Source organism: Staurois parvus, unplaced genomic scaffold, assembly GCF_062004578.1.
Source record: "Staurois parvus isolate SC_StPar_1 unplaced genomic scaffold, SC_StPar_1.0 ptg001111l, whole genome shotgun sequence".
NCBI classification, from domain to species: Eukaryota; Metazoa; Chordata; class Amphibia; order Anura; family Ranidae; genus Staurois; species Staurois parvus.
Genome location: NW_028318907.1, coordinates 776,287 through 798,396, shown reverse-complemented (window position 1 = coordinate 798,396; position 22,110 = coordinate 776,287). Strand labels below are relative to the sequence as shown.

General features: G+C 46.0%; 1 protein-coding gene across 3 annotated transcripts in view; it reads left to right on the top strand.

Annotated features, from left to right (window-relative positions):
• Positions 1-22,110, top strand: part of LOC149440130 (C-type lectin domain family 2 member B-like) — a 344,322-nt gene that overhangs the window by 278,771 nt on the left and 43,441 nt on the right. For all 3 annotated transcript variants that reach the window (XM_089658907.1, XM_089658906.1, XM_089658905.1), the window contains 2 exons: positions 11,936-12,037; positions 12,260-12,328. In XM_089658907.1, coding sequence (XP_089515033.1) covers positions 12,022-12,037; positions 12,260-12,328 — 85 coding nt within the window. In that variant the 5' untranslated portion in view covers positions 11,936-12,021. The remainder of the gene's footprint in view (positions 1-11,935; positions 12,038-12,259; positions 12,329-22,110) is intronic.

Genomic DNA, 22,110 nt, shown 5'->3' with positions numbered 1-22,110 from the left:
GTCCCTCCACTTCCCCAGCAGGTGCAGGGATCTTCTTTGTAGAAAAGAAGGACAAGACTTTGAGGCCATGCATTGACTATCGGGAACTGAATAGGGTCACCATTAAAAATCGTTACCCATTACCACTGGTACCTGAATTATTCCAGAGCTTAAAAGCTGCAGTAGTATTTACCAAGCTGGACTTACGGGGAGCCTACAATTTGGTTCGCATAAGGGAGTAGGATGAGTGGAAGACGGCCTTCCGCACCCGTTTCGGCCATTTTGAATACCTGGTCATGCCGTTCGGGTTGTGCAATGCGCCAGCCACCTTCCAGCACTTTGTAAATTATATCTTTAGGGACTTCCTGGACATCTTTGTCATCGTCTACTTAGACGACATTTTGATTTTCTCATCCTCCCTGGGGGAGCACAGGGTACATGTAACAAAGGTGTTGGGGCGGTTGCGGCAGCACGGGTTGTACGCTAAGGCAGAGAAATGCTGCTTTGAACAGGCTAGCGTTACATTTCTGGGTCTGATTATCTCCACCACGGGAGTCGCAATGGACCCTCAGAAGGTCTCAGCGATCCTAGATTGGCCTGAACCCACGGATAGGAAAAGTGTCCAACGTTTCATTGGGTTCGCAAATTTCTACCGGAAGTTCATCAAGAACTTCTCGGGTCTGGTCTCCCCCATCACTCAGTTAACTAAGCTTGGGACGCGATTCAGATGGACGCCCGAGGCACAGGAAGATTTTGAAGCACTAAAAAGGTTATTTACCTCGGCACCCATTCTGGGTCATCCCGACGCCTCCCTGCCCTACATCTTAGAAGTAGATGCATCAGAAAACGCGGTTGGCTCCATCCTTTCCCAGCGGAAGGGCGCCAAGGAATTACTTCACCCAGTAGCATTTTTCTCACGGAAACTTACCCCTGCGGAGAGGAATTACGACATTGGGGATCGCGAGCTACTGGCTATCAAGACCGCTTTAGAAGAATGGAGGTACCTGCTGGAAGGTGCCTCCCATCCCATCCTGATATTCACGGACCACAAGAACCTGGAATATCTGAGGACGGCCAAACGTCTACGCCCACGACAAGCAAGATGGGCATTGTTTTTCTCAAGGTTCCAGTTCCACATCACATACAGGCCCGGCTCGAAAAACACGAAGCCTGATGCGTTGTCGCGCATGTACGAGGACACCAAGGAGACCCCAGTACCCGACACTATTCTTCCTGCAGGAAATTTCTTGGCCCTTCAGACAAACCTTCGCTCCGAGATCCTGAGAGCGTCCACAGCGATGTCTACCTCCGATGGGGCCCCCCTCCAGAACAAGGAGGGACTCCTATGGAGGGAGGACCGGATTGTGGTGCCGGAGGATGCCCGAACCTTAGTCTTGGGACACTGCCATGACCATCCACTGGCAGGACATTTTGGGCCGGTCAAGACCCTGGAACTTCTCCGACGTTCCTTCTGGTGGCCGGACATGGCCCAGGATTGTAAGAACTACGTGGGCTCCTGTGCCATCTGCCAGCGGAGCAAGCCTTCAAGAAATAAGGCGTGGGGCTTGCTACGTCCATTGCCCATCCCTGAACGGCCCTGGCAGAAAATCTCTATGGACTTCATAGTCGAGCTTCCACCTTCACTGGACCACACAGCAATTCTCGTGGTCGTGGACCGCTTATCCAAGATGGCCCATTTCATCCCGTTACGGAAGACTCCATCAGCAGCCGAGACGGCGCAAGTCTTTATTCGAGAGATCGTTAGACTGCATGGGGTTCCCGAAGACATCGTCTCGGACCGAGGGGTGCAGTTTACCTCGCGATTTTGGAGGGCGTTGTGCAAAGCCCTGGATATCAAGCTGTCCCTTTCCTCGGCATTTCACCCTCAGACCAATGGCCAGACCGAAAGGACCAATCAGACCCTGGAGCAGTACCTGCGATGCTACACATCATTCTCTCAGGACGACTGGGTGCCACTCCTCCCTTTGGCAGAATTCGCGTACAACAACGCTTGCCATTCAGCAACTGGGCAGTCCCCGTTCTTCACCAACTATGGGTTTCATCCTGTCTTCCTCCCGGACTTGGTCCCGGAATGCCCGATTCCAGCGACACAGGACGCACTGACCTTCTTCACCTCCAACAATAAGAAACTACAGGAAGCCATCCGTCAAGCCCAAGAAGACTACAAGAGGGCTTTTAATAGGAAGCGAAGAGGGGATCTGGTGTTGCAGCCCGGAGAGAAGGTTTGGCTGGCTACGTCTAACTTGAGGATGCTCTGCCCGTCAAAAAAGTTGGGACCTAAATTTATAGGCCCTTTCTGCATCAAACGGATGGTCAATGAGGTGGCCTATGAACTTGTTCTCCCTGAGACACTCAAGATCCACCCTGTCTTCCACGTGTCCCTGTTGAAACCAGTAGTCCCTGATGCCTTCCCGGAACGGGAATCCAGGCCCCCGGAGGCCATAACGGTCGAAGAGGAAGAAGAATTCGAGGTGGAGGCAATCTTGAAGTGCCGACGAAGGGGGGGCCAGACCCAATTTCTCATCAAGTGGAAGGGCTACGGCCCTGAGGACAATTCGTGGGAACCAGCCCATAATGTCCATGCACCTAGGCTTGTCCGGAGGTTTCTTTGTGATCACCCGTGGTGGAGAGATCGGGTGGGCATCCGGAGGTTGCCCGTAGGGGGGGGGCAATGTCAGGGATCTCCGCGATCCCTGCCGCGATGGTCCCGGCGCAGGCGCACTGCTCCACCCAGTGCACGGGCACTAGGTCCGGGCCGGCCACGGCGTTCGAGTTCGCGCATGCGCAGTAGAAGCCGCGGCCGCCCGCTGGGCACCAATGGCAGCGCAGGGCGGGATATTTAAAGGTCCCTGAGCTGTCATTTCGTTGCCTTCTGGTCTTACCTGCTTCCTGTGATCCTGTACCTGTGCCTAGTAAGTTATTGACCCGGATTGCCCTTGACCTTGCTGATTTCTCCTGCCCAGACCCCTGCTTGCCTGACCTCTCTCCCTGGATGCCCCTTATTAGATCTGACCTCCTGTTGCTGACCTGGCGTGTGACCCGACGATTCTCTGCCTGCTCCCTTGTACCTTACCGTCCTCTACATTACCGACTCGGCCTGTCTGACTACGCACCTGCTCAGCCATCCATCCATCCCATTGGGCTCACCCGACCTCCTCACATCTGGCTCTCCCTGGTTGGAGCCCCTGGCGAACTCCCCTACCACTGACAGGTGTGCTCAGTAGAGGCGACCTGGTCTCGGGGTACTACAAGTCCATCCCCACCAACAGGGGCCCTGGTGAACAAGTACCCCGGGGCTTAGACTCCGCGCTCTGGGCACGCCTGACCAGTGGAGTGCTAGTGGTGCCGCTCGGCGGTCCCTCACAGACACTCTCCAGGAGGTGGACGGATCATTGTCAAAGTCTACAATCAAGAGAAGACTTCAGGAGATTAAACACAGAGGGTTCACCACAAGGTGTAAACCATTCATAAGCCTGAAGAATAGAAAAGCCAGATTAGACTTTTCTAAAAAAAAATCTAAAAAAGCCAGACCAGTTCTGGAAAAGCGTTCTTTGCAAGAATGAAACTAAAATGAATCTGTACCTGAATGACGGGAAGAAAAAAGTGGAGTAAGCTTGGAACAGCTCATGATCCAAAGCACACAACGTCATCTGTAAAACATGGTGGAGGCAGTGTGATTGCATGGGCATGCATGGCTTCCAGTGGCACTGGGTCATTGGTGTTTATTGATGATGTGACAGAAGCAGCCGGATAAATTCTGCAGTGTTTACTGTCAGCCCAGATTCAGCCAAATGCAGCAAAGGTGATTGGACAGCGTTTCACAGTACAGATGGACAATGATCCAAAACACACTGCAAAAGCAGCCCAGGAGCTTTTGAAGGAAAAGAAGTGGAATATTCTGCAATGGCCAAGTCAGTCACCTGATCTCAACCCAATTGAGCATGCATTTCACTTGCTGAAGGCAAAACTAAAGACAGAAAGACCCACAAAGAACAACTGAAGGCAGCTGCAGTTAGAGCCTGGCAAAGCATCAGAAAGGAGGAAACCCAGTCTTTGGTCATGTCCATGGGTTCCAGACTTCAGGCCGTCATTGCCAGTAAAGGATTCTCAACAAAATATTAAAAATGAAATTTTTTTTATGGTTATATTCGATTGTCCAATTACTACTTTTGGTCCCTTGAAAAAGGGGAGATGGCTACTCTTAAGAGCTGTAATTCCTAAACCCTTCCTCCAATTTGGCTGTACATACCCCCAAATTAAACCTGTGAAAGTGTGCACTTTCAGCCCATAACCATTATAGAAATAGAGTTTGAATATGTTTTGGTCAATGCCTTAAAAAATCTAAAACTGTGCCTGTGTCCAAATATATATGGACCTAACTGTATGTTAACTCCTGAGAAGATCCCAAGAAGTGCAGAGTGAGTTTAGGAAGCATCCTGCATCGCTGCATGCATGCTCACCCTTATAAATTATTTTTTGAGGCCATTTATTTCCATGTTTCTGGTGCCTATTGTAGACTCAATAAGCCAGTAGGTATGCATGGTAGCACAAAGCAATACCCAATGCAGCTTAGAGCAACTTTAGGAAAGAAGCAAAAGCTGTCACCACATTGTATAAAATATGGACGATATGACTGTGTGTGGAGCTTAATGGCACCGCTTTGAAGCTGGATTAAATGAAAAGAATCACCCCACCAGCATGGGAATGAAGGAAGCAGCGTCCAAGTTCCCTGGAAGATATGACATCTTGGAAACTGAAGGATAACAATATTTTTTTTTTTAACTATATGATCCCTAACATCTTCCCCCAAAACACACTCACACTCTCTATGCTGTTTATACTCCCTACTAAGGATTTGCAAATAAATGTTTTATCCCTAGTGAAAATAGGCCATATATGTACGATGCTGCCTGAGAGAGCTTAGAGAGAGCGCAGTAAAGCTCTGGTGGAGCTGCACAAAGGTTATGCCCACAAATCAAGCTTCTGTCAAGGGAGAAGCTGACAGGCAGTAATGGAATTGAAAAAGAATGGATTTACTGTACAATTATACTGCATTTATTTACACAATCAGAAATAAATCCATTAATTGTTGGACCAGCAGTTAAGATTCCATTGCTCATGAGACATCTTCTGTAGCCTCCCTGGCGGTATTCCCGAGTGTAGCTCGGGGTAAAGTTTCAGTACCAAAAGCGGTAACCCCGAGCTACACTCAGGCTTACCATGCGGCGCTGCTCCAGGATTTGTTCTTCACTTACCTTGTCCTGCGCTCCCGCGATGTCCCCCCTGCAGTGTCCCCTGTATTGTCCTCCGGCCAATGCCAGCATCCGTCTTCTGGGTTCCGTCCCCTGTGATGTCGGGACGTACGGAGGGAAGGAACGGCGGGAAATTTGAAAATGACAAAAAGTAATATTCACTAAAATCACATAGTATAACATTCCTGTATCAAACCATTTCACATACATTTTGTCCCGAGTGCTTTGTCCGGCGCCCTGCCTGCATTGTTACTGTTCTTTCTGCCTGGAAACTGAGAAAAGTCCATGGCGCCCAAAAAGCGTCCCTTTAGGTCAAAATCGGTTTTAGACCGGCTAGAGAACAGCGATAGTAAATCAGAACCACTTGCAGAATTGAGTGATAATGATTCGTGGGGGAAATTCTTCATCAGACACTGAAAACGATTCTGCGACTTTGCTCAGTGATGTGCAAACTTGGCGCTTTATTTCACATTTCAGTGTTTTTGGTTTGATTATATTATAGAATTAAATTTATTATTATTTTTTATGATTATTTATTAAATTATAATTTATGATTTTGTGTTTCAAATTTTAACATACCCGGGATGTTTACCAGACTCTTGTGTGAACAGATTTCAGTGAGTTATTCCTAAAAATTACAGGCCTACAATAAAAAAAATACATATTTCCATGCAAAAAAATGTACCGCTTTGAGCACAGAAATATGGACATAATCAGACCGTTAGGGAGGTTAAGACACACTGTAAAAAGGACACTTACCAATATGCACAGTATACCAGATGCTGAACAGACGCAACATTGTGCAGTGAATTTAGCAAATAAAAACAGATAAAAGCAATAACAGAAGAGAAGTGGTACCTTACATTGTCCATGTAGGCATAATACACCCAACAAAATAGAAGTGGTACTGTGCAAAGTCCATATATACAGAACAGTAATAGATACTGAGAGAGATTTGTACATCATACAGGGTGACAGGGACAGGTCATGGGAAATATGTACATCATGAAGGGTGATAGGAATAAAAATGCAGGATGATTCCATGGATTTTAGGGTGAGTTGACACAGCTGCACACAGATCTGTTCATATAGATTCCTGCACATTGCTAAGCAATCAATTGAAAAACTTTACAAAGTCATACAAACACACATACATACTCTAAAATACAGGATGCTGTGACTCTCACCCTGTTCTTTATGGTTAGACTAGACTGGGCAGGACTCAGCCTGGGTGACCACACAGGAACAGGGGGATGGCAGTGTAGTCACACCATGTATAGTATAAGTGATATCACACATATAGACTGGACACCATAATCTAGCAGTTCAGGACTCTTCTTGTATTATCAGAAATGGAGACAACAGGTAAGGGTCTCTTCCATCTTCAAAATGTTGTAGGAATGATTGATGGGATTTAGGATTTGTCACCAACACACTGAGAAGCTATTTTCAAAGGGAAAAACTCTTTGTTCTTTTATGATCACATAGAAAAGCAATGATTCGGGACCATGCAGGGACGCTTCCTCAGGCATGTGATGTCTGATTATCACATACCTGAGGAAGGGTCCCTGCATGGTCTCAGAACATGATTTTCTATGTGATCATAAAGAGCTGTGAAAATATCTAATTGGTATGCTGACAACATATTTCACCCCATTGTCCATTACTGACACAGCATACTTTTTAGAATTTTGTTAATCCACTCCACCAACCCATCACTTGTGGGTCATACACATAGGTTCTGAGCTGCTTGATGTTTAGTAGTGTCTATCACTTTTAGTGTAAAGGGTATCCTATGATTTATATGTATCTCTAGCTATTGCAATGAAGGTGAACATATGTAATAGTTGCTTTGCTTTGGCAATGTTTTGTTTTTTTACCAAGGTATTCTTAAAGGAATTGCTTCTGGATAGTGTGTTACGTAATCTAACAGAAGAATATACTGGTGCTTTTCGTAGACCACCATTGGAATGACCAAATCCATTATAATCCTTTCAAAAGGCAGCTCAATAATGGACAGGGCTACCAATGGACTATGGTAATGGGGCAGTGGAGTAGTTTTTGGCAAATGGGACAAGATTCTTCGGGCATCCCCTTGATTTGGCTCACGTGGGCCTGACATGGCCACTGTTCGGTTGGTTTTGGGTCTGTCTGGGCCCTTGGGTGGTAGGGCTGCTCTGTCTTGCCCCGCTATCTCTTTCTGGTCCCCCTTTTTCTTGTACCGTCTGGTTTTTCTCTGGTCCTTTTTTTTCCCTCTGTTCTTTTCTCACTGTGTTTTTTTTTTTTTCCTTTCCCTTCTTTTCCCCATTCTCTTTGTCTCTTGGTCACCTCCTTTACCTCCTCAATTTCCAATGTTAATTTCTAATTGACAGGGATCTTTTGTATTTGAACTGTTATTTGAGTTTGTTCCCGGGGACTTTGGCGGGGCTTCCTCTCCTCGGCTTTGGATACCGGGAAGGTTTGGATCTTATTGTGACCTGTCCAATCTGATATTTGTACGTGTGCCATCACTTGTTCTGCTAGGGTCCGCATAGTACCATGTAGCGGTCTTCTTAATGTTCCTGACTACTCTGTCCTATTGATGTTTGTTCACCCGAACATTGGTCTCTTTGACCTGTATACTGCCATTTCTTTTGTAATCATTCTACATCTCTATGTTGTTTTATTTTTCTATTATGCCTTAACAGCAAAATGCCATAAATAAAGGAATTACAGAAAAAAAAATGGGACAAGATACACAGTACGCTCTAACCTCTTTATCTATCCCTGTCTTTATCCATGCTCCTGCAGGGCAGGACAACGCTTCCCTGTTTGTTTTGGCTGTAAGTGGTACAAAAGGCCATTGATTATCACTTTCCGTGGAAACATGTCTGCCACCCCTGGAACTTGGAGCACTCATTTATCTTCTTAACATTCTCTCAAGCTTTCTGGAGGGTTGGATCATTTAACTGGCATACCAAATTTTCTCTTGACACATCTAGACCCCCCAGGTGTGTAGCATCAGGAGTTACCTGTTCCTCCTTATCTTCTCCCATTAACACTTCTAGAGTAAATTTGTCAGTATTAGGAATGTTTTCTCTTGGCTTCTGTACTTCTGTACTGTGTATCAAAGGCTTGAGTGTAGGCTTAGCAGGCATACCCTTAACAACATTACTGCTGTCCACCCTGTCAGGGGACACCACCTTTTTTAAACCATTACACTCCTGGCAATTTGGTGGATTCTCCACCTGGCTTTCAGCATCAGACCACATCCTGTGATCCCTCCAACCCTGAGTTTCAGGGGGCAACACAGGAAAGCACCTTTCCACAATTTCCAGAACAAAGGGAAGTCTCTTCCAATGCTTACTTTATGCAGCAAACCAGGAACCACAGGCATTTCACAAGATGGACAAGTTCATACATATTAGCCCAGGGTGAATTTTTTAGGTGGTAGGCTGTGCCTGTAGCACAGCTGTCAAACCTAGCCGATAGAGGATTTCTGTCGTCAAGCAATCATAATCTACATCCACCTCTAGGGCCAGATTGATGTATGATTGTTGGGCATCTCCAGAGAGAAGAGATTCCGTGATACCTGCCCACTGATCCTTGGGCCACTGTTTTCATTCTGTGATCCTCTCAAAAGTATAAGGGAATGCCTTTATGCCATTGTGTGGACTCTAAAGGAGCTTCTAGAGGAAATGGCTAGGCCGTACATCCCCAGTATAGCTATCTGCCACAGTGAACTTGTCTCACTGTGTTTCCAGCTGGATTGCCATGTGGCAGCTGTCTTCCTCTCTGGCTTTCTTTTGCATCTCCAACTGGGCTGCTATGCAATGATTTGCATCTTCACAGGCCCACAGCTGTACCCTGGTGGCCTTCTTCTGTGCAGCCATTATATGGACAAGAGCGTATACCACAACCTCCATCTTAGGAGCAGCAACAGTTCACAGAAAGCAAGTGCCTGTCCCATTAAAAGCAAATGTTTCTTTCTAGAGACTCGCTTCCAGCATCCTCCACCAACTGTGATCAGGGACTAACTCAAATGGTAGCTCTCTGCCAGTTAGGATCCATACAATATACTCTCTTTAAGGGATTACTGGTCCTGCATTTATTTTCAGGTATCTAGTTAACATAAAGCAGTCCTGCTTACTTCACCATATGTCAAATTCCATGCAGTATGCTATACTTAGCCTCAGCAATTTCCATTCTGGTGGGTGAACCCTTCAAGTGCTTCTCACACAGCAAAAACAGTCTGTCAGTTCCTTACCTAGTCACAGCACACCCCCTCTTTTTGTGAGGCTTCTTAGCTCTTTTATCAAGCCAAGTATTCTGGCAGGTGGACTTATGGCCCAGATGACCAGCCGGCAGACCCACACAATGTGTGTGTGTGTGTTTAAATCAATATCATTTCCCATATCCCTGTATATTGCATTCACGAAGATGTTCACTAAGATTGCATGTTTAAAGTGGTTAAACTGTGCAGTTTAAAGTGGTTCTAAAGGCTCAAGTTTTTTTACCTTCATGCATTCTATGCATGAAGGTAAAAAAAGCCTTCTCCTTTGCAGCACCCCCCCCCCCCCCCTTATATACTCACCTAAGCCATTTTTCGATCCAGCGATGCGCACTGGAGTCTTGGCTATCCCGGGACTCCCTCTCCTCATTATCTGATACAGAAGCAAGAGCCATTGGCTCCCACTGCTGTCAATCACAGCCAGTGAGCCAATGAGAAGAGAGAGGGGGGAGTAATGGACACATGGAGTAGCGGGTGCCCCCATAGCAAGCTGCTTGCTGTGGGGGCACCTGACAGGAGGCAGAGCCCAGGAGTGCCAGCGGGGGACCCAAGAAGAGGAGGATCTGGGCTGCTCTGTGCAAAACCACTAGACCAGTGTTTTTTTTTTTAAATAAGCCTTTCCAATCACTTTAAGATTAAACCGCTTCTCCAATTTCATGGAGTGACCACATCTCTTCTTAAGCCTCCTGAGACCAAATAGTTTTCTTCCTATGCTGGGATCATCATTGAGGTTCTTGTATATCGCTATCATATCTCCTCTCAAGCGTCTCTTCTTTAGAGAGAATAAGGTTAACGCTTGTAGTCGTTCCTCATAACTGAAGTCCTCCAACCTCCTTATTAGCTTTAAAAATGCAAATGGGGTATGTAGCGCTAAACAGTGAATACCAAGCAAGAACAGTGTTACCATATACAGTAATAGTTCAATAGTTCATATGGTATGGCAAAAAGGATGTGATATGATCCAATAATGCTCCAAATCCCATTCAGTAGAATAAGAGAAAATTAGTAAGGTTGTGCGCTTACCACAAGTACACACAATAAGAGCATTGTATGCAAGATAAACAGCAACCGAACATCACGGTCTGGTCAGCGGCCTGGGTAGCATCTGGTCAAGTGTGGACATCTGTATCACAGGTCCAACGCTGTCCACGCCCACTCTGGCTCTCAAATCCAAATCGCCACCTTGCAAGGCTCATTAAAAAACGAGCCGGGAGGCAAGAAAGTGCTAATAGTGAAGTACGTTTATTAAGAACATCAGCAGTGAGCTAAAACAACAAGCACTCACTTTGGTAAAAGCATACATCCAGGCCCAATAGATAGGCTCCCTGGTGGTTAGTGGCTCAAGCAACATGCAAACCATATGCATCCAGGTCCAAAAGATAAGTCCCTGGTGGCTAGTGGTATCATCAGCATAAAAACATGAAGTGAAAAGTGTGATCACAAAGATACTCATCCAGGTCTGGTGAAGGTATTCCCTGGTGGCTAGTAGCTCCCTAGTAGTAAAGGCGTCAATAGGGTGGATCCCCTTTTTCCTTATTAGCTTTGTTGCCCTTCTCTAGACTCTCCAGTTGCAGCACATCCTTCCTAAAGACTGGTGACCAGAACTGGATGGTAATCTCCAGATGTGGTCAAACCAGAGTTTTGTAAAGTGGTAGAATTTTAGAACTATAGTTTTATCTCTTGAGTAAATCCCCTTTTTTGTGCATGCTAATATTCTGTTGGCCTTGCTTGCTGCAGCTTGGCATTGCATGTCATTGTTGAGCTTGTGATCTACTAAGACCCCACATCTTTTTCCATCCTTGAATCCCCTAATAGCTCTCCTCCTAGCAAGTAATTTGCTATAAAATTTTTGGCCCCCAAATGCATTGTTTTACATTTTTCAAAATTAAACCTCATTTGCCGTGAAGTTGCAGACACCTTTGGTGGTTGTGTTGGGGACAGTAGAGTATCAGCTCATCAGCGAAAGATAGAAATTGTAGATAGACACACAGACAAAGGTATTCATATATACATGTCCCTTTTGAGGTTAGGCATATAAATATTATTACAACCTGAAACTGATGGGCGAAACACAATGCAGAATAGTTAGTAAAATAAAACAGAGTTGATTCAAAGGAACACCAAAGGAATACCAAGTTACCTTAGTCCAGTGAAGCTGTGTTCACTTCCATCATCCAAGTATGTGCAATGAAAATCCAGCAATCATGAGAATCCAACCCATCAACATCCTGCCAATTGTTCCTGTCACTTGATGGTTAGCACTTGATGGTGTTGCTCAAACTATATCTAAAACAATTTTTTTTATTGGGGGGGGAATAGATAGTTCCTGTACTGTATTGAATTTTGGAAGTATAACGTAGAAAGGGTTTTGTGCTACTTTGATTAATGAATGCTTTATTGATAATCTCTACAGATAACAGTGGGAAGAAACCCTGGCAGCATTCCTTGATAAAGGTCATTTTATTCCTCCTTGTGGGATCAAAAATCATAAGCAGCTGCATGTTTGGAGCGCTGGGTAAGTTATACAGTATGCTGGACACAATCTATAAGAAGGGCGAGTCCCTAAACCCGTTTTATCAAACTGTCTAATGAAATGTAAAATCTGATTGGTTGTTGAAGGGACAGGTTGAACATCGAAAATATTTCTTCTCCTTGATTTGCACTGTGATAGCCAATGACCTTCTAATCTTTCAACTTTCATTCCACCTATTATGTCTTCTGTTTTTGTGTCTTCCAGTTTATAAAGGTCAGTCTATGGAAAATAGGAATAGCCAGCTATGGAAGAACCTCACCCAGTCATCTGCAGGTATGTTTATTATTAGATATTATTTATTAGACACAACCTAGGTCAGGGGTGGCCAACCTTTTGAAGAGCAAGGACCACTTAAGCGGCTTGGTAATGGTTGCGGGCCACAATGAGTGGAGCAGGCGGATGACAGGTCCATGTCCATTCTCCATATGCAGAGCAGACATGGACACAGCCCGCTCTATTCTGTGGGCCCTCAGATCCGATCCGCTCAGCTGAAAGAGGACAGATCCCCTTCTGTTTTTTTTTTTTTACTGGATTGGGTTGGAGGTAGGCAGGTGTAAACGGACACCATAGAGGTAAATGGAAGGTTCGATTTTGTCTGTCTGAAAAATGGAGAGGCAGATCCAATTCGGGCCGAACATGTGAAAGGGGCCTAAGGCTGCTTTCACACTGATGTGCTGCGGTTTACCCATGCCATGGGTGCAGTGCAGTACACCTGTGGCTTTCCTGGGGGTTAGCTGCCCTTTGCCATAGAATTTTATTATATCCTGCAGGTGTGGTGCACTTTTTGAAAGTGCACCAAAACTCCTGCATTCAGTAGTTGTGGTGTGCTTTCAGAAAGCGCACTAAACCCGCATGTAATAACAGAAGTCTAAGGCTCAGTGCAGGTAATCAGCAGGTGCAGAGCTAGAAAATGCGATTTTAATAAAAAAAAAACTGACCTTCACTTCAGGAATCACCTTGCAGGTATCGCCGGCTATTGCTGTCCCAGGCGAAGTGCATTTGGTATCACTCCATCTGTGGCAAAGCTGGTGCTATACAGGAAGCATCAGCTCTGCTCTCTCCTGCAGCCGCATGCTTCCTCTACCGTCAGCTCCATTCTCAACACTGATGGCGGGTTGGGATCCCATGATCTGGGCTTGCTGTCCCATCATTCCAGAGCAGGAGGTCAGTGGGCCAGTGGTCGGGAACCTGACCTAGGTTATTATCAGACCTTCCACCGACTTCATATGGAGGATACTTTTACAGAATTAAAATGATCAAAACCAGACGTAATGTGGGACAATGTGAGTCGTACAACGCACTTTACATTTATATATTTATTTAAAGGCATTCACTATATGTACTGCACACAAATATAATGTAATAGTAGGATAAGATACCAAAGTACCCTAATCATTTAAATAGGGATGCAGAGAGGTTTTGTACATACTTTTGGTTTTTATTATGGACAGAACTAAAAATATATATTTGGGGTTTTTTTGTTTGTTTGTTTTTTTTTACATTTTGTTGATTGGGAAAATTAGAAATATTGCTTATGAAAATAATGTGGACTTTTATGCAGCCAACAGGTGAAGCTTCGGGCCCCTTTCCACACATTTCCCCTGTCTCTGTACCAATTGTTGTAAAAATCATGCTGCTTACAGACCTCAAGAGCTTAAGCTGAAATTGATACACACTAGTGAAAGAATCAGAACACTGGGTCTCCCTTATCATAAGGTTCAGTCTGAGGTTTCAGTGAGATACAGAGGGATTTTTCTGCATTGCTGTCTTTAGCTAAGTCATTTTGTTTTGGGAATCCCTTTTCATGTATCAGAATGTACATAATGTGTATTGTGACAGTAGGCAGGTGAAATCACCTGGTTGCGTCCTGGATGGACGATATATTTGTCCGAGGTTCAGGGTTTATGGGGATTTGTACCACTAGAGGGAAGTGCTGAGTCCTTCAGCACTGAGATAATGAGCCCAGCTGAAGGTAGTGGGCTCATTAACACTTGTATAAAGCTTCCCAGAGTGCTTAGGGAGTTGCTCCACCCTGGAACCAGATCTGTGCCTGAACTGTCTGGGGAGCTGACCTGTTATCTGTGTGCAGAGAGACCAAAGCCTGTGTGGCTAACCTCCCAGTACTAGCAACTAGGTATAGCAGCAGGCTGTACCTAGTGGGTAGCTAGGGAAAAGCTGTTGTTGCAGTAAGTAGCCAAGTTGGCCAGGATTTATTTTGATGTTTCTTTTTGTTTATCATTTTTTCTGTAAATATTGTAAATAAATTGCACCTGTTTGTTTTCACCTCCACTATTGTTGTGCTGTGCCTATCTTTTTTTGTGTTGTGCACCCATCCAGGGGGTCACACACACCCGCTGCCGAGCTAACCCTGTTACATATGGTGGAGGATGCGGGCAGTTGTGGTAACTAAAGGCCAGCATGGAGGAGATAATCAGACAGTTGGCTCTGGCAAATGCCAATCAACAACAGGCAAATGCCAATCAACAGCAGGCAAATGCAAGTTTCCAGCAGAGCATTGCAGCCCAGCAGAAGGCCTTGGAACAAGCAGAGGTCCGCCATAGGGAATTGCTGGTGCAACAGGACCAGAAACACCAGAAACAAATTGAGGCTGTTTTGAAGCAGCTCCAGCAGAGGCAGCAGACTGAGGCTGGTGATGATTCTGGTAAAACACCATCATTTTCTGTGGGCCGTTTATTGCCAAAAATGATGGGAGAGGATGATCCGGAGGTGTTTCTAACCACCTTTGAAAGGACTGCTGAAAGGGAAAAGTGGCCTAAAGAACAGTGGGCTGGATTGATGGCCCCATTATTAACTGGAGAGTCGCAAAAAGCTTACTATGACCTGGAGCCAGACCAAGCCAAAAACTATGATGTGCTAAAAGTAGAAATTTTGGCCCGGTTGGGTGTTACCCTCGCTGTCCGTGCTCAGCGGGTACATAATTGGACTTTTCGGCTTGGGAAACCTCCCAGGTCACAGATGTATGATCTCATTCACCTGAGCAGGAAGTGGCTGCAGCCAGAGACTTTGACCGCCCCAAAAATTGTGGAACGTGTCGTCATGGATCGGTTCCTAAGGTCTCTGCCTAATACTATTCAAAAGTGGGTCAGCCATGGAGACCCAGAAACTGCAGACAAGGTGGTGGATCTAGTGGAGAGATACTTGGCTACTGAGAACCTGACCTCCTCTTCCAGAGACTCACGGACTTTCCACCCTAAGACCAGACCATCCCCAGCGGCGGGTAAGATGACTACAAGGGGTGAGGGTGGAGAGAGTGAGAGGGTGGGAGTATTACCCAATGTCTGGCAAGAGCGGCCAGGAAGGCCAAGGCCGCAAGAAGCGGTGAAAAAACTTATTTGTTACCGCTGCCGGCAAGAGGGACATATTGCAGCTAATTGCCCAGTGGTGGATGAGCCTATGCAGTGTGACTTTCTGAGCAATAGACGTCAGTCGCTGTTTGCGACAGTGGTATGCACGGCCAGCCCGGGCACTGAGAAACATTTGTACAAAATGACTGTTAATGGAAATAATATTGTGGGGTTGCTGGATTCAGGTAGCCTGGTAACCTTGATAAGAGAGGAGATGGTCACTACAAAGGTCTCTGGGCATAAAAAGGTGGCGGTGATTTGTGTGCATGGGGACACTAGGGAGTATCCCGTGGCTACTGTGTTTTTTGAGACCCCCAAAGGTAACCTGTCTCATCAGGTAGGATTGGTACCTCATTTACCACATGATGCCATTGTGGGGAGGGATTTTCCAAAATTCTGGGAACTCTGGGATTGTTCTGACCCCCCCACTGTCTCCCCTGCAGACCAGGAAGGTGAATCCCAGAAAGCGTCTGAGTGTGGTGAGGTCTCTCCCAAGTTCCCCTTGTCGGTACTAGCTGGGGAGACCCAAGGAACTGGGGAGGAGCCCGCCTCTTCAGATGAAAATCTGCCGGTTGTGGAGTTCTCGGACTTAGAGGTGCATAGGGAAAATTTTGCAACCGAACAGCTGAAAGACCCCTCGCTGATAAAAGCCCGGGAAAATGTAGTAAAAGTAGATGGCCAACTAGTGAGTCCTGAGAAAACTGCTGCTTATCCATACTTCCTTGTGGAAAGGGACCTACTCTATCGAGTTGCTCAAGGGGCAGAAGAAACCATTGGGCAACTGGTGGTGCCCAGACCTTACAGGAAGTTGGTGTTGGAGTTGGCCCATGGACACATCCTTGGGGGTCATTTGGGGGCGGAGAAAACACGGGAAAGAGTACTGCAGCGGTTCTATTGGCCTGGGGTCATTAAGGAGGTGGAAAATTACTGTTCCTCTTGCCCTGTGTGTCAGAAGTCGGCCCCTATGCCCCATTTCCGTAGTCCACTGGTACCTCTTCCCATCATTGAGGTCCCCTTTGAAAGGATTGCCATGGATTTGGTAGGTCCGCTGGTGAAATCCGCTAGGGGGCATCAGTACCTGTTGGTCATACTCGACTATGCCACCCGCTATCCAGAAGCAATTCCACTCCGAAATACCTCTGCCAAGACAATAGCTAAGGAGCTATTCCTCGTTTTCAGCCGAGTGGGTATTTCAAAGGAACTGCTGACGGACCAGGGAACCCCCTTTATGTCCCGGGTGATGAAAGAGCTCTGCAAACTGTTCAAGGTAAAACAGTTGCGCACCTCTGTGTATCATCCGCAAACTGACGGGTTGGTGGAAAGGTTCAACAAAACCCTGAAACAAATGCTAAGGAAGGTAGTAGATAAGGATGGAAAGGGTTGGGATTATTTAGTACCCTATTTGATGTTTGCCATCCGGGAGGTACCCCAGTCCTCCACAGGGTTTTCACCATTTGAGTTGCTCTATGGGAGACACCCAAGGGGGCTGTTAGATATCGCCAAGGAAACTTGGGAAAGTGAGAGTTCTCCCCACCGGAGTGTGATTGAGCACGTCGCCCAAATGCAAGATAGAATTGCCCAGGTCATGCCTATCGTAAAGGACCATTTGGCCCAAGCACAGTTAGCGCAGCAGAGGGTATACAATCGGGGGGCCCAGACCAGGTCGTTTGCTGAAGGAGATAGAGTGCTAGTGCTAATCCCTACGGTTGAAAGCAAATTCCTGGACAAATGGCATGGCCCATACGAGGTGATTGAGAAAGTGAGTGAGGTGAATTACAGGGTCAGACAACCAGGAAGGCGGAAACCGGAGCAGATCTACCACATTAATCTGCTAAAGGCCTGGAGGGACAGGGAATCCCTAGTTGCTGAGGGTTTGTCACCAGCGCCATCTAACTGCTTGGTTCCGGAGGTTGGAATAGCAGTCACGTTGTCTACAGTTCAGAAACAGGAAGCTAAAGAGTTTGTGCTCCGCAACACAGAGGTTTTTTCTGAGCTGCCGGGACAAACCTCGGGGGTGGAGCATGACATTATCACCCCACCGGGTGAAAGAGTAAAACTGAAACCCTATAGAATCCCAGAGGCTCGACGGGAGGCAATACGTGGGGAAGTACAGAGAATGCTAGATTTGGGGGTGATAGAGGAGTCCCAAAGTGACTGGTCCAGCCCCATAGTGTTGGTGCCCAAACCAGATGGGAGCTGGCGATTTTGTAACGACTTTCGACAGTTGAATAAAGTTACAAAATTTGACACCTACCCCATGCCAAGGATAGATGAACTAATCGACCGACTGGGAGCAGCCCGGTACATGACAACACTAGACTTGACGAAAGGTTATTGGCAAATTCCCCTAGCTAAGTCGGCAAAGGAGAAGACTGCATTTGTAACCCCAGAAGGGTCATTCCAGTATAAAAGAATGCCGTTCGGGTTACAGAATGCACCGGCCACCTTTCAGCGAAAAATGGATCAGATTCTTCGTCCCCATCAGAAGTATGCTGCAGCGTACTTGGACGATGTGATTATCCATAGCGCAGACTGGGCCTCACATTTGCCAAAAGTTCAGGCTGTGCTAGACTCAATACGGAAAGCTGGGTTTACGGCCAACCCAAAGAAGTGTACGATTGGACAGGAGGAGGCCAAGTACCTGGGGTACACTATTGGGAGAGGGGTAATAAAACCTCAGATAAACAAAGTGGAAGCAATACAGAATTGGCCACGCCCAAATAACAAAAAGCAGGTACGGGCTTTTCTAGGAATTGCTGGCTACTATCGGCGATTCATTCCCCATTTTGCTTCTATGGCAGTACCCCTAACCAACCTGACAAAAGGGAAGGAGTCTGTCATGGTTAAGTGGTCCCCTGATGCTGAAGCAGCCTTCCTGTCTTTAAAAAGGGCCTTATGTAGCCAGCCAGTCCTATACTCACCAGACTTCTCAAAAGACTTTGTGGTCCAGACGGATGCATCCAATGTTGGTTTAGGAGCAGTGCTGTCCCAGGTTTGGCAGGGGGAGGAGCACCCGGTAATCTATCTCAGCCGAAAGCTAAAGTGTCACGAGGAAAATTACGCCACGATTGAGAAGGAGTGTTTAGCGGTAAAGTGGGCCCTAGATTCCCTTCGGTACTATCTGCTGGGCAGACATTTTGACCTGATCACAGATCACGCTCCCTTGAAATGGATGGCTCAAAATAAGGAGACCAATAGAAGGGTAAATAGGTGGTTTCTGGCCCTACAGGAATTTACCTTCACGGTGAAGCATCGCCCCGGTGTTCAGATGGGAAATGTGGATGCTTTATCCCGGGTACATGCCTGCCTGGCTACTGGTGTTACAACCCCAAGGTTGAAACAAGAGGGGGGGGTATGTGACAGTAGGCAGGTGAAATCACCTGGTTGCGTCCTGGATGGACGATATATTTGTCCGAGGTTCAGGGTTTATGGGGATTTGTACCACTAGAGGGAAGTGCTGAGTCCTTCAGCACTGAGATAATGAGCCCAGCTGAAGGTAGTGGGCTCATTAACACTTGTATAAAGCTTCCCAGAGTGCTTAGGGAGTTGCTCCACCCTGGAACCAGATCTGTGCCTGAACTGTCTGGGGAGCTGACCTGTTATCTGTGTGCAGAGAGACCAAAGCCTGTGTGGCTAACCTCCCAGTACTAGCAACTAGGTATAGCAGCAGGCTGTACCTAGTGGGTAGCTAGGGAAAAGCTGTTGTTGCAGTAAGTAGCCAAGTTGGCCAGGATTTATTTTGATGTTTCTTTTTGTTTATCATTTTTTCTGTAAATATTGTAAATAAATTGCACCTGTTTGTTTTCACCTCCACTATTGTTGTGCTGTGCCTATCTTTTTTTGTGTTGTGCACCCATCCAGGGGGTCACACACACCCGCTGCCGAGCTAACCCTGTTACAGTATGTAAAAGATTAAAATAAGATTGACCTAAAAGCATTACATGTTCCCTTGTATCTTGGCTGACAGCTTAATTTGCAGGTAAATTAACAGCCTCTCACTTTGCTCCACATACAGCTAGTTTACATCTTAATTTTGACATTTTTATAGGCTTTTTATATCCACTGAAATTAGTCCAGTAACATACTTATGAACACATATATTGAATGATTTTTATTATATGTAGCGCTCCCAAGGTTGTTTCCCAAGCTAGTGTATTCCCAGTCTCAGTCACTCTTCTGGCTCAGTAAACAGTCTTTGGGGTATCCTTTTTCTGAAGCGTTATTATAACTTGAACTTGGATGGGGTGCTGCCTGGACAAGAACCCCTCGGCTCTAGGCCTCAAACTATTTATGCACTCTGTTAGCCACATACTGGACACGCTTCCCCAGATATTGTCTGGGTCCACATAAATATCCAGGTTGTGAGTCTAACTCTCCCAGCCCCCGACATTCCAGAACCCTCCAGACGGCAGGGGGAAGCAGTCAAACCCACAACCAGTGAAACTCAGAGCAGCCTAAAGCAATCACAAGCTGCTCTGCTGAGTACTGAAGAGCCAAAGAACTATTATTTACCTAACCCAACCAGCACCTAACTAGGAGGGTGCTACATAATATTTGTGTTTTATAGGTCACTTGTTATTTATGAGAGATCAGAAAAAGGTGTCATACATGTTAATGTTAATGGTCAATGTCACTGCAGGTACAGAAAGATAATACACAAATCACAGGGTACAAATCAAGCAGACCTGCAATGTTAACAAGTGGCATCAAGCATGTGTCAAGAACATTGAGATGTGTGATCCTATGTTAAATAACCTGTGCTCAAAGTAAGGGCAATATCAGGATTGTAGTCCAAACACGAATTTTAAGAGAAGAACAGGGGGGCAACTAATAGGTGATAAATGTAAATAGAACTTGTAGACCAGTATGTCTAAGTAGGGAGTGAGTGGGAGTAGTCCGATAGAACAATTAGGGTTACTCAGCCAGGTGAAATGGATTATGAAAGTGATTATTCAGTGCAATCATTTGTTCCATTGAACATTAGAGGTTTAGATCATTTGGGGCCTGTTTACACTTGCTTCAAAATGTGGCATTGGCATTGGTTAGGCTTTTTTAAAGCACTGCGAATGCCAATCAAATCACTTCACTTCACTAGTCACTAAATAAAACAGTCACCTTACAGTTCTGTTCACACCAGGGGCGGACTGACAACTCATGGGGCCCCCGGGCAATAGGGTATCATGGGGCCCCTGTGTCCTTGCCCAAACTCAAAAAAGTCTATAAAAAAGGTACCAGGGGCATCTCTTAGGGCCCCCTACTGACCCCGGGCCCTCGGGCAGTGCCCGGGTTTCCAAATGGTCAGTCCGCCCCTGGTTCACACTGTTGTGTTTGATTTGCTACGCTGCAAAAATTATACCCCATGTCGCTTTCTTGGTGCTTTAAAGCATCTCCAAAGCCTCCGTAGAAGACTATGACAAAGTTCGCTAACATGTGCCTGCAGCTTTTGAGTGACTTTTATTCAGTGTTAGCTTTGCTTTTTTTAGAGGCATTGCAGGTATGTGATATCCCAGAATGCACTGGGAAAACAACAAGTGAACCAGAAAGACGTCATCAGCTGTCGTTTCCGGCTCATGTGTATATATTCTGGAAGTGTCTGGTGCAGACATCACATTTGGTGTGCAGCGCTGAGCAGCAGGAAGGAGATCAGGGTCTGGACCGGAGTGGGGCAACTAGCAGACAGGAATATGCAGTGTGCAAAATGGGAACACTATAGCAGAAGGTGGGGATCAGTAGAGCTGGGGGACCGGAGCGTGGAAACAATATAGTTGGAGGTGAGCGGGTACCAGAGAGAGAGAATCAGCAAACCGGAGGATCAGCAAAGCTGGGGATTACTGGGATCCGCAAAGCTGGAAGAACTACTGAGCAGAGGATCTGCTGAACGAGGGTACCAATGAGCTGGGGATCTGCTGAACAAGGGTACCAATGAGATGGGGACCGGCTGAACAGGGGTACTAATAAGATGGGAAACTGCTGAGATGGGGTACTACTGAGCTGGGGTTCTACTGGGCTCCTTTACAACAAATAGAGATTAAACACACAAACAGCATTTGCCAGCTTCACTAAAGCTTCAAATGTGGATGTTGTGCAGAGTTCCACAACCTAGTGATGTTCAGTTTGACAGCTAACAAGAGAGGAGTTACAATAGTTCTGGAGGAAAGGAGGGAACAGTCAATTCCAAAATGTAGTAGGGCAAGTGTCTAAGAAGGTTTGGTTCTAGTAAGAGGGAAGGGATTTGCAGAGCCTGAATAGGTGGTAGAGAGAACCCACTCCTCTGCATTCTCTCTCACACTTAGAGGAACATGATGAATCGGATTTGGAGATTTTGTAAGGGGTAAGGTACCATCTATGTATTTTTTTTAGAAAGCTACCCATTGGTTCATGCAGCAAGATGTTCTATACAGTAAGTGGAAGATATTGCTAGTTTCCAAGGCTGATATGAGGCTAAATTGATTTTCCCATTTAGTCATTGTGGTTGTTTTCAAGAGGGAATGGATGTTTTTGAGGATATTATTGAATGAGGTAATCCCTTCTTTTGAGGTTTGGGGTTAAAGAGGAAAATGTATACATATTGGCCATAATAATTTCAGAGTCCAGTTTGTGTTTAGAGAAAAAGTGGTGGACTCGTAGATATAAGTGGTCCGAGGTTGAGATTGAAAATTCTTTGTGTGGGGAAAGAGCAAAATATTTAAC